We start from the raw sequence: 15,957 nt of genomic DNA, 5'->3' as shown, positions 1-15,957 counted from the left end.
AGGTAAACCAATAAGGAGTGCATTGCAACAGTCCAGTGTAACCAGTGTTTCAGCGTCTTTGAGGCTAATGAAGGGATGGAGGCAAGCAATGCGATGAAGGTGAAAGAATCCAATTTTAGAAATGGAGTTTATATGAGCTTCAAAGATGAGGGAGGGATCACAGATGATGCCTAAATTTTTTACAGTACTAGATGGTTGAGTGTTGAGTGTAAATGAGAGTACTATCAATGTCACAAGTAAGGTCATAAAGGATATTTTTAGCAGGAGTTGGTGTTCCAACAATAATGATCTCAATTTTGTCCATGTTCAGTTTTAAAAATGTTAGAGTTAAGCCATCCTTTTATTTCATTTACACATGCTAATAGTGGACCGGTCTGGAGAGTGGGAGCAGATCTACAAGCTGTATAGATTTGAATGTCATCAGCATAACAATGGTAACTGAAACCGTAGTGGTGAATAAGTTGACCCAAAGGCAGTGTATATATATAATGAATAGTAGACATCCAAGCACCGATCCCTGAGGCACACTGAATTTCAGAGACTGTAGATGACTGATAATCCTGCATAGGAATGTAAAACTGTTTATCTGTGAGATAAGAAGTAAGCCAGGAAAGAGCAGCACCCGTGACCCAGATATCCGAGAGGCAGGAGAGAAGTAAATCATGACAGACAGTATCAAAAGCGGAGCTAAGATCAAGTAATAGAAGAATAGAAAGATAACCGGCATCACTAGAGAGTACAGTAATGGGTCTTTGACAAACCTTACGAGGGCGGTTTCAGTACTATGGAGTGGATGAAAGCAAGATTGAAAGGGGTCAAAGAGATTATTTTGAGCAAAGAAAGACTGGAACTGGGAGGCAACAGTACTTTCCAGTATTTTGGAAATGAAGGATAAGTTAGAGATAGTTAGCGAAAAGTAGAAAGAACAGTAGGGTACAAGTTAGGTTTTTTAAGAACTGGAGTCACTGCCACAGTTTTAAGTGGTAGAGGGAGAGAAGCAGAAGCTAAAGATCTGTTTATGAAGTGAGAAATATTTGCAGAAAGGACAGAATGACGGTGTTTGAGGAGAAATGTAGGAGCAGGATCGAGGTGGCAAAATGAAAAACTAGATTTCAGTATTAAGTCACTGACAGAAGAGGGGTTCGTAGGAGTAAAGCTAGCTAATTGTTGATAAAAGTGGTCAGGCAGAAAACTAAAATCTGAGGCCTTGTCTATAAAGCACTGGCAGTGTTATGGCATGGGCATGTATGGCTGCCAATGGAACTGGGTCACTGGTGTTTATTGATGATGTGACTGCTGATAGAAGTAGCAGGATGAATTCTGAAGTTTATAGAGCTATAGTTTCTGCTCAGATTCAGTCAAATGGATAGGTCAGCGCTTCACAGTACAGATGGCTAATAACCCAAAGCATACCGCAAAAGCAACTCAAGAGTTTATAGAGCAAATAAATGAAATGTTCTTAAATGGCTCAGTCAGTCAACTGACCTCAATCCAATTGAGCATGCTTTTCACTTACTGAAGCCAAAACTGGTGGCAGAAAGACCCTCGAACAAGCACCAACTGAAGTTAGCGACAGTAAAGGCCTGGCAAAGCCTCTCAATGGAGGAAAGTCAGCATTTGGTGATGTCCATGGGTTCCAGACTTCTTGACTGTGTTGATTTAGGTAATAATCTATTAAAACAAATCCATATATTTTTAATTATGTTAGTGTGTACAATTAATTTTGAGCCTGTGAAAATGGAGGCACTATGTAACAAATGGCTATAATTTCTAAATGGTTACTGCAATATTTTTGTTAAATCCCTTGAATTAAATCTGAAAATCTACACTTCAATCTCATCTTAATCGCTTCATTTTAAATCGATGTACAGAGGCAAAATTATGAAAATTGTCACTGTACAACTACTTATGGACCCGACTGTATGTAACTAATTTTGTAAGAGACTACAAAACATAAAGGTCCAACCATTTTTCTTGCATTTAAAAACCATGAATAAGGAAAAATAGTAATTATACTAATAATATGTATTGAATGACTGATAGGCTTCTAATGTCACAGAGAATTCTGTTATCATTTACAACTCTGTCTTGGTCTCTCTGACAGAAAGTGTAGGAGAAAGCCAAGTAAGCATACAGAGAGTAGAGGTGTCAGAACAACTGCCCCATATGATGACCCCAAACAGCACACAGAGCCTCCAAGATGGTGGCTTACCCCTTCACAACCACCAGAGCCTCGATGAAAGGTAGGCAAACTGTACAATGCAGAAGAATTGATCCCTGGCCTTAAAGGACCTGCAGAAGTGATTAACACTTATAATCACAAAAATGAAATTTGTGTTAATTTGTGTACTCCACATTCTTGGATTTTTTACTCAGGATCTATATGACTAGAACTGCAACTAATGATTATTATTTAACTGATATATCAATCATCTATCTATCTGTCTGTCTGCCTGTCTGTCTGTGTACGTTGTGTGTATGTCTAACATTTGTTGTTTTTATTTGAGTAGTTGGATTATTTTTTAAATATATGAAATAATAAATAAAATACTCATTGTGTGTTTCGCCAAGGTGAATAATTTTTTCCTGTGTAGAATTGTCTTCAGCACTTTGGGGTTGACTCTTAGTTTTCAGTGCCTGGAATCAGGGAATTGACTCATTAATAAAATTTTACTTTATAGCATTTACAATTCGCTAACTAATTAGCACTTATCCAATTGTTTAACTACTTACAAGCGAATTGATTCAAATAGCATTGCTAGTTGTGGCAGTGTTACTGCCCAACACTGTGTAATGCATATTAACCACATGCTGTATGTAACCCCATAAATGCATTTATTAATGCAGGTCATTAAATCACAGGTTTATATGATTCAGCTTGTTCTAATATGTTATCATTTATGTAGTAACAACTTGGACAAGAACTACAGTAGTAGCTCAGTAGCAAAAAAATATTTGTAATTGTTGATATGGTGAAGTTTTCTATTAAGAGATGTTTGTTTAGCATTTTGGAAAGAATCTACAGTGTCAGTGCTTTGCAACAGTAGTAAAACAGAGGTAAAATTGTTCTTTTGGATTTTAGATACAGGAAAACCTTCAGGACAGAGTGCTTTGTGGCTTCTTAGTAACATGACAAACTGGTGCTGCTCTAACATTAGCAGTAACAGGATAACAGGAACTAACTTATTCCTCAACATTAAATAAACGTCCACTTCATGTCAGGTATCATCACGCCACCTTGACGTTGATTATTTTCTTATAACGGCACGCCCAAACATGTATTATTGCTTACTTACTCCACATATACAGTAAGTATTATACAGTATGTATACAATAGGAATACATTTTGCATTTAGCCCTCTGTTGTTGATTACTTAGTGAAAGGTTTAGTCACAGACAAAGAGTATGTTGTTCCACTAAGGGTGCAGAACAAAAATATACCACAAAAAATGTATTTAATTTCAGCACATACAGCTATTGTAAATAGCTGTTAGTAAATCCTCATATATTTAATAACAAAATTATTTGCAAATAAAATATTTGCCGATGATATTTTCTGTACCACTGTACATTGGAACTTTAATAACTTTACGCTGTACCTTACACCTTATTAACACTGTGGTGTGTTCTACCATTTGGTACAACACACTTTGTTTCCTCAGGAAAGCAGATGAACCAGATGCTCTGTTTGTCAGACTGGCTCAGGCTGAAGAGAGAATCAAAAGTCTCCAGTCAGGTTAGTAGTAAGTTAAACAGTAAACTGTGCAGTTTGTAAGCTTGATAATATGTGAAAAGCAAGAATCTAACCATATTCTGTGTGTTCACAGCACTGAACAAAGCCCAGTCAGAGCTACAAGAGCTAAGGTGTAAATATTACAAGGAAATGGCTGCCAAGTAAGTCCTTACTTGAAGACTAGTTTAATTAACTCTTTCCTGTTCCCTCTGTCCATGCCTACCCTCTTTGTGTGTGTGTGTGTGTGTGTGTGTGTGTGTGTGTGTGTGTGCGCGCGCACATACGGTGGGGTCTAAAAGTCTGAGACCACATTGCAAATCTGGGAATTTGTAAATTCAAAAACCAAAAAGGAAATGTGTAACACCAAGACTATTCCATATTCAAGAGTGCACATTTTCTAGGTCACCATTTATATTTAAGCAGGTTTGTGATACTGATCATGTTATTGGTCAGATTTTCTATGATACTTATCCCTTCTTCTGAAGCACATGTTCAGGTGATAATACAAAGGTTTTAATCTTATATTGATCATCAGGATTTACACAGACTTGTTGAGTCTGTATCAGCTTGATCAAGTCCTTTGTTGAGTTGGTAGTGTGTTTTGGATCATTGTCTTGTTGAATGATGACGTTCTTCCCAATTAGGTTGAATCCATTTCTTTGGAAATTGGCAGACAGAATGTTTCTGTAGACCGCTGAATTCATTCTGCTGCTACCATCATGAGTTACATCAATAAAGATTAGTGAGCCCATTCCAGAAGTAGCCATGCAAGCTCAAGCCATGACATTACCTCCACTATGCTTGACCGATGAACTACAGTGTTTTGGATCATGAGCAGATCCTTTCTTTCTCCACAGTTTGGCCGTTCCATCAATTTGGTAGGTTAAAAAGAGGTTAATCTTGGTTCCAGAACTTTTGGGGCTCATCTCTGTATTTCTTTGAAAATTCCAATCTGGCTTTCTGATTCTTACTGCTGATGAGTGGTTTGTATCTTGTGGTATGGCCTCTATATTTCTGCTCTCAAAGCCTTCAAATGGTAGATTGTTGATATCTTCACCTCTGCCCTGTGGAGGTTGTTGGTGATGTCACCGAGTGTTGTTTTTGGGTTTTCTTCACAGCTTTCATAATGTTTCTGTCATCAACTGCTATTGTTTTCCTTGACTGGTTGTTAGTACACCAGTGGTTTCTTTCTTTTTCAAGTTTCCAGATAGGCTTGTTTTCCTCCTATAGACCGCTCTCTGGTCTTCATGTTCGATATCCTTTTAAACAACAAATGCAGTCTTCACAGGCAAAACCCAGGGCTCAAACCAAGAGTTATTAATTGTTTAAACAATCAGTTTTAACAGTTAGTCAGTCACATAGTCTAATAGTTTTTGCTCACTTGAAAAATGGGTTCAAACAAAAGGTGCCATGTTCCAAGTTGCTAACACATCTAGATGTAAATGTAAGGAAATGAAAGTAGCATCTGATCTATTTTTCTCATATTCATTGATCTCAAACACAAATGTCAAAATAATTGGTCTTGCTATTCCAATATTTTTGTGTGGGTTTTATATATATATATATATATATATATATATATATATATATATATATATATATATATATATGTATGTGTATGTGTGTGTGTGTGTGTGTGTGTGTGTGTTTATATATATATATTTTTTCATTCATTCCTCCTATAGTCCTTCATCAGATGAAAATTATTAAAATTCTGAGAATATAGATGAGTTATTTTCCCCTGACTTTATTCATTTCATTGCTCCTGTGAAAACAACCGACAATAGAAAGTGAGATTAATGTTATCTCCACTGCTGAAGGAGAAATCCGTCATTCTGATGGTGCTAACATGTCCGTACAAAATCTTCAATAGGTGTTCAATTGGATTGAGATCTGGTGACTGTGAAGGACATGATTAATATAATTTTCATACTCATCAAACCATTCAGTGAGCCCTGTGGATTAGACGAGGTCATCTGGGAAGAGACCATGCCCATCAGGTTATAAATGTTTGATCATAGGATATAGGTGATTGGTCAGAATAACTTAAAAAAGTATTGATTTGCATTGACCCCAAACCATGGCAACAAAATGTCCTTGAAAGCATAACAGAACCATCGTTCCTTCCTGTAATATGCATTTTTCCAGTCAATTCTCCCTATTCTATCATAACCACACCCTTATAACTATTGTAAATTATCAAATTCTGCTCTCCAGTAATGTTTGCTTAAACCATATATAGTCACTTGAATTAGTTTTGACATAATCTACTCTCAGCTGATGTAGCTGCTTTGATTATAAATAAGAGTTCTTGATGAACTAGTGCAGGTAATATAACAATTTCTGTTTGCTACTTTGGCAAACCTTAGAAAAACTGCTCTGTTAACAGATAGCCTCATCAAAAAATTGCGCTTGACTTCATCATCTAACACACAGTATCCAGCCCGCACCTTGAACGAGCCTGAAACTTGTATGAGGAGCTGGTCAGTGGGAAGTCTGCTTGTTTTATTTTGCTATGAAAAACACTTATGCTAGAGTACAGTTTTTTTCTCCAGGACATGTTTTCAGATATGATGCCCAGTTTTCCTTTGGTTGAATTTTGAATAGTTCCTCTCTCCTCTCTGTGACGTGAGGACTACTGCTACTTTGCTGAAGTGCTTCTGTTTTTGGCTGCCATCCTGCTGCTACATATACATTAGTGATCTCAGAGCTGATAGTTTAAGGAATTCATTAGCATAGACACTTATTTACTCTTCACTCATTTATGAGTGATGTGGTATTCAATAAGTAGTATGGAGTCTTCTGTAAAGGATTTCTCTCTGGCCTTATACTTCCACAAATGCACTCTGTTTATTAATACAGACATTTATTTTTCCAGAGACAGAAGGACAAGGTCATATTTAATTGTGATTTAGTGTGATAGTGTCTTCATAGTCTTCTGTAAAACAACTCAATGCACTTACACTTGCAGCAAATACACTCTATACTGTATAGAGAGGATCTTTGTTTAGAAGAACCTCAGAGATTCATGTATTTAATCAAACTTTCAGCCTTCCTCATTATTCAGCCTCTCCACCTTTTGAAAATCAGCTCCCTGATGACTGAGAGGAAACTGTTGAACTTCAAACAAACCTTATGAATAATCTCCCCAAGACGCTATTCAAATGAGTGCTCTGATTGTTGCGAGTGTGTAGGCATGTTGAGATATGATGTCAAATAATATGCGATAGATGTGACTCATTCTGTTTTAATGATAGGATGCCACTTTTTTCAGATTTCACAGACTTTGTAATACTCATAACATCTTTGGGAGTTTATAATTTGGTTGTTGTTTGAACTGTTAGGAATAAAAAATATAGATAATGTTATTTAAGGCAGTTGTGAGTTTTTGTATCTACTATATAAAATATAAAACATTGTTTGGTCAGAAGCCATACTGACTGTCAATATTCATGTTATCTTCCTGATTATTTTAATAGGCAGTGTGTATTGTGTCTTCCAGAGCAGAGGACCTGGCCCAGCTCAAGACGAACCTGGAGAAGGCCAACCAGGTGAGCACAGAGCTTTCCATTCTATCACTAATTTTGAGGATCCTGTATTTAAGGTAATCACCTTTTGTAATCAAGCCTCAGGATTAATTAGACGCCCCTGAGGCCTCTCTTCCTCTTACCACCCACCCTCTACCCTCCGCTTTCTCAGAGCTTCGTGATTAGCCGTCTGCAGGTAGCAGAGGGCCATGAGACAGCACAGAGCGATGGATGCTGAGAGTGAAGCGTGATATGTCTGTTAGTTACCTCATCATACTGATTGCTTCCATTTTTTTTCCTTTTCTCTCCGTCATGATTTTCCATTCTCTCTATCTCTCCCTTCGGCAGCAGCTTTTAGATAAATGTTCAGAAAATGAATCATTAATTATCAGGCCAAGTGTGACTGTGCAGGGAAACAGTTTGGGAAAGAAAGTGCCTGCAAGTAAACATCCACCTCAGCAGAATGGAGTAGAAAGAGAGTGAGTGAGAGCAAGATTCTCTATTTCAGGTTCTCCCTGTACGTAATGCTCTTGACTGGTTTTTGAGATTTTTTTCTACTCATTAATTTGTTATAGTCTGTGCACTTGGTGTAAACTTTAGATTCAGAAACTTACAATGCTAAGAGCATTGTGGTTTCAGGTTAATAGTTTGTAGAGTTTTATTGTACTTTCACTGCACAGGTGATGTTAACAGGTCTTTCTAAAGGAGAATTGTCTGTGTGTTTGATGGCAGAGAGCAGATTTGGCCCAGAGGGAGGTGGAGCGACTGAGGGACCAGCTAACCAGCAGTCGCAGTATTTCTAAAGGGAGTGACGAGGGTCCCAGTGAGGTACAAGTGAATCCCTACTCTCACCAAAACTTTTACGATTAAAGAGAAAAGACTCACTTCACCACAAAGTCATCCCAAGGCTCTCGAGTCACATTCATGTACAGAAAAAAGAGTCACTTATCCATACTGTTGGTTCCGCAAATCAAATCCTTCGTGCTTGTGGCTCCTCATTAGCAACACTTTGAAGTAATATGATTATAGGAAAGCAGAGAGGATGGAGGCAGGCATTTTGAAGTTGAAAAAGGATTTTCATGTTTTTTTCTTCTCCCTCACTGCTTTGCTCCTCTGCTGTGGTGCCCATCTCAGGGGAAAGGAGGGAGGGATGAGAAGGACAAGTGCTCACCATCACGGCTGGAAGCAGTGCTCTTCTCCAAAGATAGAGAGATTCTTCGCCTGCTTGAGAATGTCCAGAGGTTGCAGTTCACGCTCCAGGAAGTGCAGGACTCCTCAGCAAGTCAGCTAGCAGATCTTGAACAACAGTTGGCTTATAAGACAGAGGCTATTGAAGTAAGTGGGGCAGAAAAGTTTCAACATGTAGATGATGTAAACCAGTTTTCCAGCTACAGACCTCAAGGCTGCCCTGTTCTACAAGTCAGTCTTTCCTGTGCTCTAACCATCAATTTTTATAAATGGGTGTGTAGCATGGCAGAGATACACTGGAGGGACTCTAGTGTAACACTCCATTTCTTGCCTTTATCAACAAAAATAAGAGTGACGGCCTGTGTTAGTGCAATATAAAAATTTAAGTGGTACAGTAAAATCCCATAGTGGCTTGAGAATCTGCATAAATTACAGCTAAAACACTTTACAAACATTTCAAATCTCTCTATGTAGCTATTGACCAAGTTTCTATTTGTAATAAACATGTAGGCTAACATAACTGTGGATATAATATTCAGCAAGCTATGATAGTGAAAATAAATTAAAATAAATAAGGGCATAACGTAACACCTTGTAGTGCAGGGATGGTGTGCAGGGATGGTGTGGGGGTAGTGTAAATACTGGCACTGAAATTGAAGTTAGAGTGGCGACATGCAAAACTTTATGCAAATCTTTAATCTTCCTTTATCTGCTAGCCAGTCTTGCTGTGTATTAAGGTTAGGTGGAAAGAGTGAAATAGTCAGACAATTACTCTTCTCATCATATGATTTTTCTGCTTGTAACAAAAAAAAAAAAAAAACTTCCTTGGTATCACATCTTCTGTGATTTACTCTTCCTGTGTTTTTTTTTTCTTCCCCCCCCCAGAAATTAGAGGTTAAATTGCAGTCTCAGTTGGACTATGAAGAAATCAAAACTGAACTCAGGTTTTAAAAAAGTCTCTTTTCAATAAAGTGTATGGGTCACTATTGCCTGTGTCTGTTTGACTGTGTCTGAGATACCTTTCCCCCCCACAGCATTCTTAAAGCAGTGAAACTGACATTAGCAAATGGGAGCTCTTCCCAGGTGAGAAAAATGACTTTAAGATTTGTGAGCTTTCATTGCTGATGGTTCGAGTAAGTGAATACGAAACAAGTGAATACCATGCTAGCCATCACCTATAATGGCAATGTACATCCACTAGCACTGATTCATCTGATTTAAATGTGTTTTTGGTGTGTGTGTGTGTGTGTGTGTGGACAGGACTCTGACAAAGTTGCAGAGGCTTTGTTGCTTGACAAACAGACTTTTCTACACTCCAACAAATTTCTGACAGACAAAGCGAGAGTCCTACAGAGTCCTGGTAAGACTATAACGTTTTAAATACATTTTCAGTATTTCAGCTTAGTTGATGTTGTGTTACGGAGGCCTTCTTAGGCAAATATGTGGCCACCTGCATAGGATTTTATAGCACAAGGATCCCAAGAAGGCAATCAGCGGAAACGTGCCGCACCTGGCCGTGCCCCTTCAAAAGGCCTCCGGTTGCTTCACGCCGCATGCGGACTTAATTTTGCGTCAGGTACTGAGTGACTTCACGCTGTTCTGATTGGTATTTTCAGTAAAGCTGAAATTTAGAAAAGATTTATTGAGGTTCAGGATTTAGAGACATTTTATTGAGGTTGAGGAATTAGAAAAGATTTATTGTGGTTCAGGAACCAGAGAATTACTATTGAGCTGTAAGTGAAGAGGCACACCTCGAGACTTAGTGAGGGGAATCTCTTGCAAGATTGTGATTTGGGGAATCAGCGAGGAATAAAACTATCTCTTGTTGGTGGGTGTCTGTGAACACCATCAGCAAAAGGAGCATTTCGAGTATGTTCCCCACCTCCCTGCTGAGCTGGCGTGTTCGAGCTGGCGGCTTTGGCACTCCCGCTGAGTCACATAAGTACCATTACACTCACACCTACTATGCCCCATAGTAGGTCCAATGGTTAGTGTAGTGGAGCACGGAGCCACAGCTCTCTGGTTCATGACTCAGCTGACACAGCAGTTTTTAGATAAACTGTTGGGCGGCCAGAACAGGCTCCCCTGTTGTGTTTTATTTATATATACATACACACACACATACATGCATACAAACACACACAGTGGGGGAAATATGTATTGAATGTGTCAACATTTTTTTCAGTAAATATAATCATGTGAATATAAGGCTATTCACATGAAATTTTCACCAGACATGAAATCCGGAAATATAAAGAATTCACAACATTAAAGTCCATAAATGAAGTTATGTGTAATAAAGTGGAATGACACAGGAAAAAAGTATTGAACACGCTAACTGAAATCTATTTAATACTTAGTGGAGAAGCCTTTGTTTGTAATGACAGCTTCAAGGCGCTTCCTGTAAGAAGAAATTAATCGGCTGCAGTATTCAGGTCTGATTTTGGCCCATTCTTCTAAACGTACTGTCTTTAAATCTTTTTTAAATTGAATTCAAGTGAGGTGATAGAATGGCCCAGTCAAACGCCCTGATTTTTTTTCTCTGAAACCAATTGAGAGTTTCCTTTGCTGTATGCTTTGTATTGTTGTCCTGCTGGAAGATCCACCCACGTCTCATCTTCATCATCCTGGTGGATGGCAGCAGATTCTTCTCAAGTATCTTCCGGTAAAGGGCTCCATTCATCGTTCCTTCAACTAAATGAAGTTTGCCAGTACCGTGCGATGAAAAACAGCCCAACACCATGATGCTTCCACCTCCAGGCTTCACTGTTGTTGTATTGTTTTTAGGGTGATGTGCAGTGCCATTTCTTCTCCAAACATGGTGCGTAGTATGACAGCCAAAAACTTTAATTTTGCTCTCGTCTGAACAGACTACACTCTCCCAGTATTTCATAGGCTTGTCCAAATGAGTTGTAGCAAACTTTAAACGAGCTTTGACATGCCTTTTCTTTAGTAATGGAGCCTTGCAGGGTGATTGTGAGCAGTGGAGTGAATTGCCTATGTTTTCTCTGTGACGATGGCACCTGCTGCCTTCAAGTGCTTCTGGAGCTCTTTCCGAGTGGTCCTTGGCTCTTTGGCTACTCTACTGACTATTCTTCTGACTCATTGGTCAGAAATCTTGCGAGGAGCTCCTGTGCGTGGCCTGTTGATGATGGAGTGATGGTGCTTCCCCTTGTGGATAATGGGCCCCAATGGTGCTTACTAGAGGATTCAGAAGTTTTGAAATATGTCTGTATCCGGTTCCATCAATATGTTTTGTAACAATAAGGTTCAAAGGTCTTGGGAGAGCTCTTTGCTTTTACCCATTATGAGATGTTTCTTGTGTGACACTTTGGTAATGGAAAGCCTTTTTACAGACCATCAATTTACTAACCCAGCTGATATTAATTTGCACAGATAGGAGGTATAATTACTTTCTAACTACTTACGAATTTCAGCTGGTTCCTTGCTTACCTTGCCTTGGAGAACTGCTTTTTCTTAGCGTGTACAATACTTTTTTCCTGTGTCGTTCCACTTTATTACACATAACTTTATTTATGGACTTTAATGTTGTGAATTCTTTATATTTCCCGATATCTTGAATTAATTTTCATGTCTGGTGAAATATCATGTGAATAGCCTCATAGGTAATATCCATCCATCCATCCATCCATCCATCCATCCATCTTCTATACCGCTTAATCCGTTTCAGGCTCATGGGGAAACCTGGAGCCTATCCCAGGGAGCATCGGGCACGAGGCGGGGTACACCCTGGACAGGATGCCAATCCATCGCAAGGCACAATCACATACACATTCACACACCCATTCATACACTACGGACACTTTGGACATGCCAATCAGCCTACCATGCATGTCTTTGGACTGGGGGAGGAAACCGGAGTATCCGGAGGAAACCCCCGCAGCACGGGGAGAACATGCAAACTCTCCACACACAGGGCCACGGTGGGAATCGAACCCCCAACCCTGGAGCACCCCCATAGGAAATATATTTACTGAAAAAAAGTTGACGCCTCCAATACTTATTTCCCCCACTGAGTGTATATATGCATGTGTGAGTGTTTGTGTGTGTGTGTGTGTGTGTGTGTGTGTGTATATATATATATATATATATATATATATATATATATATATATATATATATATATATATATATATATAGTAAGGGAATTAGCCCGGGGAAGGGCGGAGCACAGACCCATAAGAGACGGGTTTTAGTCAAAACGGGGGTTTTATTTGTCTGTGTGGGAGCTGTCTGTAGTGAGGAGGTGAGTGTGTGTGAGGGGTTTTGTGGGGGTTTGGCTGGCGTTGTGACGTTCTTGAGGGCGTGTCGGGGTTCCCGAGAGGTGTGTGTGGGTTTCCCGTGCTGTCATCCACCGTCGAACATGATCTCACCACCCGGCGGTCTCGTCCGCACTCGCACCTTCGGGGAGAGAAGGAGAGAGAGAGAGAGAAAGAGATTAGCGAGAGGATACCGTCGTGGTAAAGGTTGGAGTGCCTCTATGCTGCTGAAGAGCGCGCACATAGTCTGTCTCTTAGCCGTTCTCCTCGCACGGGCAGAAGAGCGTCCTTTTATCCTCTTCCGCTGTCGCCTGATTGGTGGAATTTCCCGGACGGATTCCCCAATCGCCGGCCGGTGTAGCGTCGACGGTCCCGCCCCACCGTGACGGTCCTTCCGGCTGATGGTGTGTTTGGCACGAGGCTGTCCGCTTCGTGCCGGCGCGGCAGTCGGGGAAGGAGCGACTTTCTCATTATGCGCGCCGGCTGTCGGTCCGTCGCGACAGTACCCCCCCCTCAGCTCTGAGCCTACTGCCACTCGGTGGTGGGCCCAGAGTGCGTCTCGCCGCGAGAGCCCATCTGCATTACCATGTTGGGCCCCTGCCCGGTGCTGGACCTGATACGAGAAGTCCTGTAAGGCGAGGAACCAGCGGGTTACCCGGGCGTTCGTGTGTTTGGCCATCCACTGTAGGGGGGCGTGGTCTATTATGAGGACGAAGTGCCGGCCAGCCAGGTAGTACCACAGCTCCTCGATGGCCCATTTTATTGCCAGGGCCTCTCGCTCGACGGCTGCGTATTTCCTCTCAGCGGGGGACAACTTCCGTATGATATAGAGGACCGGGTGTTCTTCTCCGTCGAAGGTTTCCGAGAGGACTGCGCCAAGCCCGGTCTCGGACGCATCGGTGTGCACCGTGAATTGGAGGGCAAAGTCCGGGTTGCGCAGTACCGGCGCGCTGGTGAGGGCACATTTCAGGGCTTGGAAGGCCCTCTCTGCGTCGGCTGACCGCCTAACCCGGTCTGGCTGGCCCTTCTTCGTGAGATCTGAGAGGGGGGAAGCTACAGCAGAGAAGTTAGGCACGAATCTCCAGTAGTACCCCGCCAACCCCAAGAAGGCACGTACCTGTTTCTTTGACGTGGGTCGAGGGTAGTCCTTTACGGCCTTGATTTTCTTTGTTTGTGGCTTCAGCATCCCCCAGCCAATGCGGTATCCCAGGTACTGGGCCTCAGTCAGCCCTAGGTGGCAATTCTTGGGGTTGGCTGTCAGGCCGGCCTCCCGGAGCGCCTTCAGGACCTCCCCTAGATGAAACAGGTGGTCTGCCCATGTGGTGGAGTGGATGACTACGTCGTCCAGGTAGGCAGCTGCAAACATGCGGTGGGGCCGCAGGAGGATGTCCATCAACCTCTGGAACGTTGCGGGTGCCCCGTGTAGCCCAAAGGGGAGAACCCGGTACTGCCAGTGGCCGGTGGCCATGCTAAAGGCGGTCTTGGGTCTTGGCGCTAGCGCAATTTGCCAGTAACCTTTGGTCAGGTTCAAGGTAGATATGAACCGGGCCCTCCCCAGTCACTCCACGAGGTCGTCCACTCAGGGGAGGGGGTAGCTGTCGAACTCCGATACCTGGTTCAGCTTCCGGAAGTCGTTGCAAAGCCGCATGCTCCCGTCCGGCTTCGGCACGACGACGATTGGGCTGGACCAGGGGCTGCTGGACTCCTCTATGATGCCATCCCGCAGCATTTGGCCAATTTCTTCCTTAATGGCTTTGCGCCAGGCCTCTGGAACACGGTAGGGCCTTTGTCTCACCACTACGCCGGGAGGAGTTTTGATCTCGTGGTGGACCAGCTGTGTCATCCCTGGGGAGGTCGAAAACACATCAGAGAATTGGTCTACCAACTCGGTGAGCTCCTGTCTCTGGGCGGGGGTAAGGTCCTCCCCCAAACTGACCAAGGTACACTTGCCATGGTCTGTGTCCCGGGCCGCGTACGCCGACACTACTGGTGCCGGTTCCACCCACTTCTTTAGAAGGTTCACGTGGTAGAGCTTCTCCTCCGCGTGCTTACCGGGCTGTTGCAGGCGGAAGTTGACAGGGCCCCGGTGCTCGAGGACTGTATACGGGCCTTGCCACCGGGCCAGGAACTTACAGGCACTGCTGGGTACTAACAGGAGGACTCGATCCCCCGGCTGGAATTCTCGGGGCTGCGCTTGGTGGTTGTATACCCTTCGTTGCTCCTCCCGCGCGACGCGCATGTGCTCCCGGACTATTGGAGCTACCCGGTCGATCTTCGCTTGCATCTCCTGCACGTATTCAACAACTGAGTGGAAGGGGGACGGTTGCTCCTCCCAGGCTTCGCGGGCCACGTCCAACAGTCCCCGCGGGCGCCGTCCGAACAGGAGCTCAAAGGGGGTGAAGCCCGTGGATGCCTGGGGGCACTCTCAGATGGCGAAAAGCACATAGGGGAGGAGGAGGTCCCAATTCCTCCCCTCCTCGTCCACCACCCAGCGCAGCATCCGTTTGAGCGTCTGATTGAACCGCTCGACCAGCCCATCATCTTGCGGGTGGTAGACCGACGTCTTAAGGTGCTTCACCTGTAACAGTTCTCACAGATCGGATATTAGTTTAGACACAAAAGGCGTACCTTGGTCGGTCAGCACATCCTTTGGGATCCCCACCCGACTGAACAGGAGTACCAGCTCCCTGGCGATGTTCTGGGAGTTGGCTTTGCGCAGCGGCACCGCCTCGGGGTACCGGGTGGCGTAGTCAACAATGACCAGGATGTACTCATGGCCTCGGGCAGACTTTGGAAGGGGGCCCACGAGGTCCATGCCCACTCGCTCAAACGGGATGCTAATAATGGGCAGAGGGATAAGGGGTGCTGGCGGGGGCCTCCGTGGGGCAGTGCGCTGGCACTGCGGGCATTGCTGGTAGAAGGCCCGGACCTCCGCGTCCATCCCGGGCCACACAAAGCGATCCATCAGCTTCTCCAGGGTGTTTCGTGGCCCCAGGTGGCCGCCGAGGGGATGGGTATGAGCCAGATGCATTACTGTTTGAGTCTTTGGTTTGGGCACCACCAGTAGGTCCATCTGCTCCCCGCGGAGGCAGGCCCGCTGATAGAGGAGACTGCTCCGGACGAGAAAGTACAAGGTAGGGAGTCTCAGGTCAGGGCTCTGGTCGACTCCCTCTATCACTCGCACCTGGGCTCAGAAGTGCTTCAGGCGGTCGTCCTCCTTCTGCTCCTG

At 43.3% G+C, this 15,957-nt stretch overlaps 1 protein-coding gene across 2 annotated transcripts in view; it reads left to right on the top strand.

Annotated features, from left to right (window-relative positions):
• cux2b (cut-like homeobox 2b) overlaps nucleotides 1-15,957 on the top strand; it is a 159,052-nt gene that overhangs the window by 110,942 nt on the left and 32,153 nt on the right. For both annotated transcript variants that reach the window (XM_017468990.3, XM_017468989.3), the window contains exons 6-14: nucleotides 2,105-2,243; nucleotides 3,663-3,736; nucleotides 3,828-3,894; nucleotides 7,236-7,284; nucleotides 7,993-8,088; nucleotides 8,395-8,595; nucleotides 9,334-9,392; nucleotides 9,483-9,531; nucleotides 9,709-9,808. In XM_017468990.3, the coding sequence (XP_017324479.1) occupies nucleotides 2,105-2,243; nucleotides 3,663-3,736; nucleotides 3,828-3,894; nucleotides 7,236-7,284; nucleotides 7,993-8,088; nucleotides 8,395-8,595; nucleotides 9,334-9,392; nucleotides 9,483-9,531; nucleotides 9,709-9,808 (834 nt within the window). The remainder of the gene's footprint in view (nucleotides 1-2,104; nucleotides 2,244-3,662; nucleotides 3,737-3,827; nucleotides 3,895-7,235; nucleotides 7,285-7,992; nucleotides 8,089-8,394; nucleotides 8,596-9,333; nucleotides 9,393-9,482; nucleotides 9,532-9,708; nucleotides 9,809-15,957) is intronic.

Source organism: Ictalurus punctatus, chromosome 5, assembly GCF_001660625.3.
Source record: "Ictalurus punctatus breed USDA103 chromosome 5, Coco_2.0, whole genome shotgun sequence".
NCBI lineage: Eukaryota > Metazoa > Chordata > Actinopteri > Siluriformes > Ictaluridae > Ictalurus > Ictalurus punctatus.
This window is presented reverse-complemented; position numbering and strand designations above follow the sequence as displayed.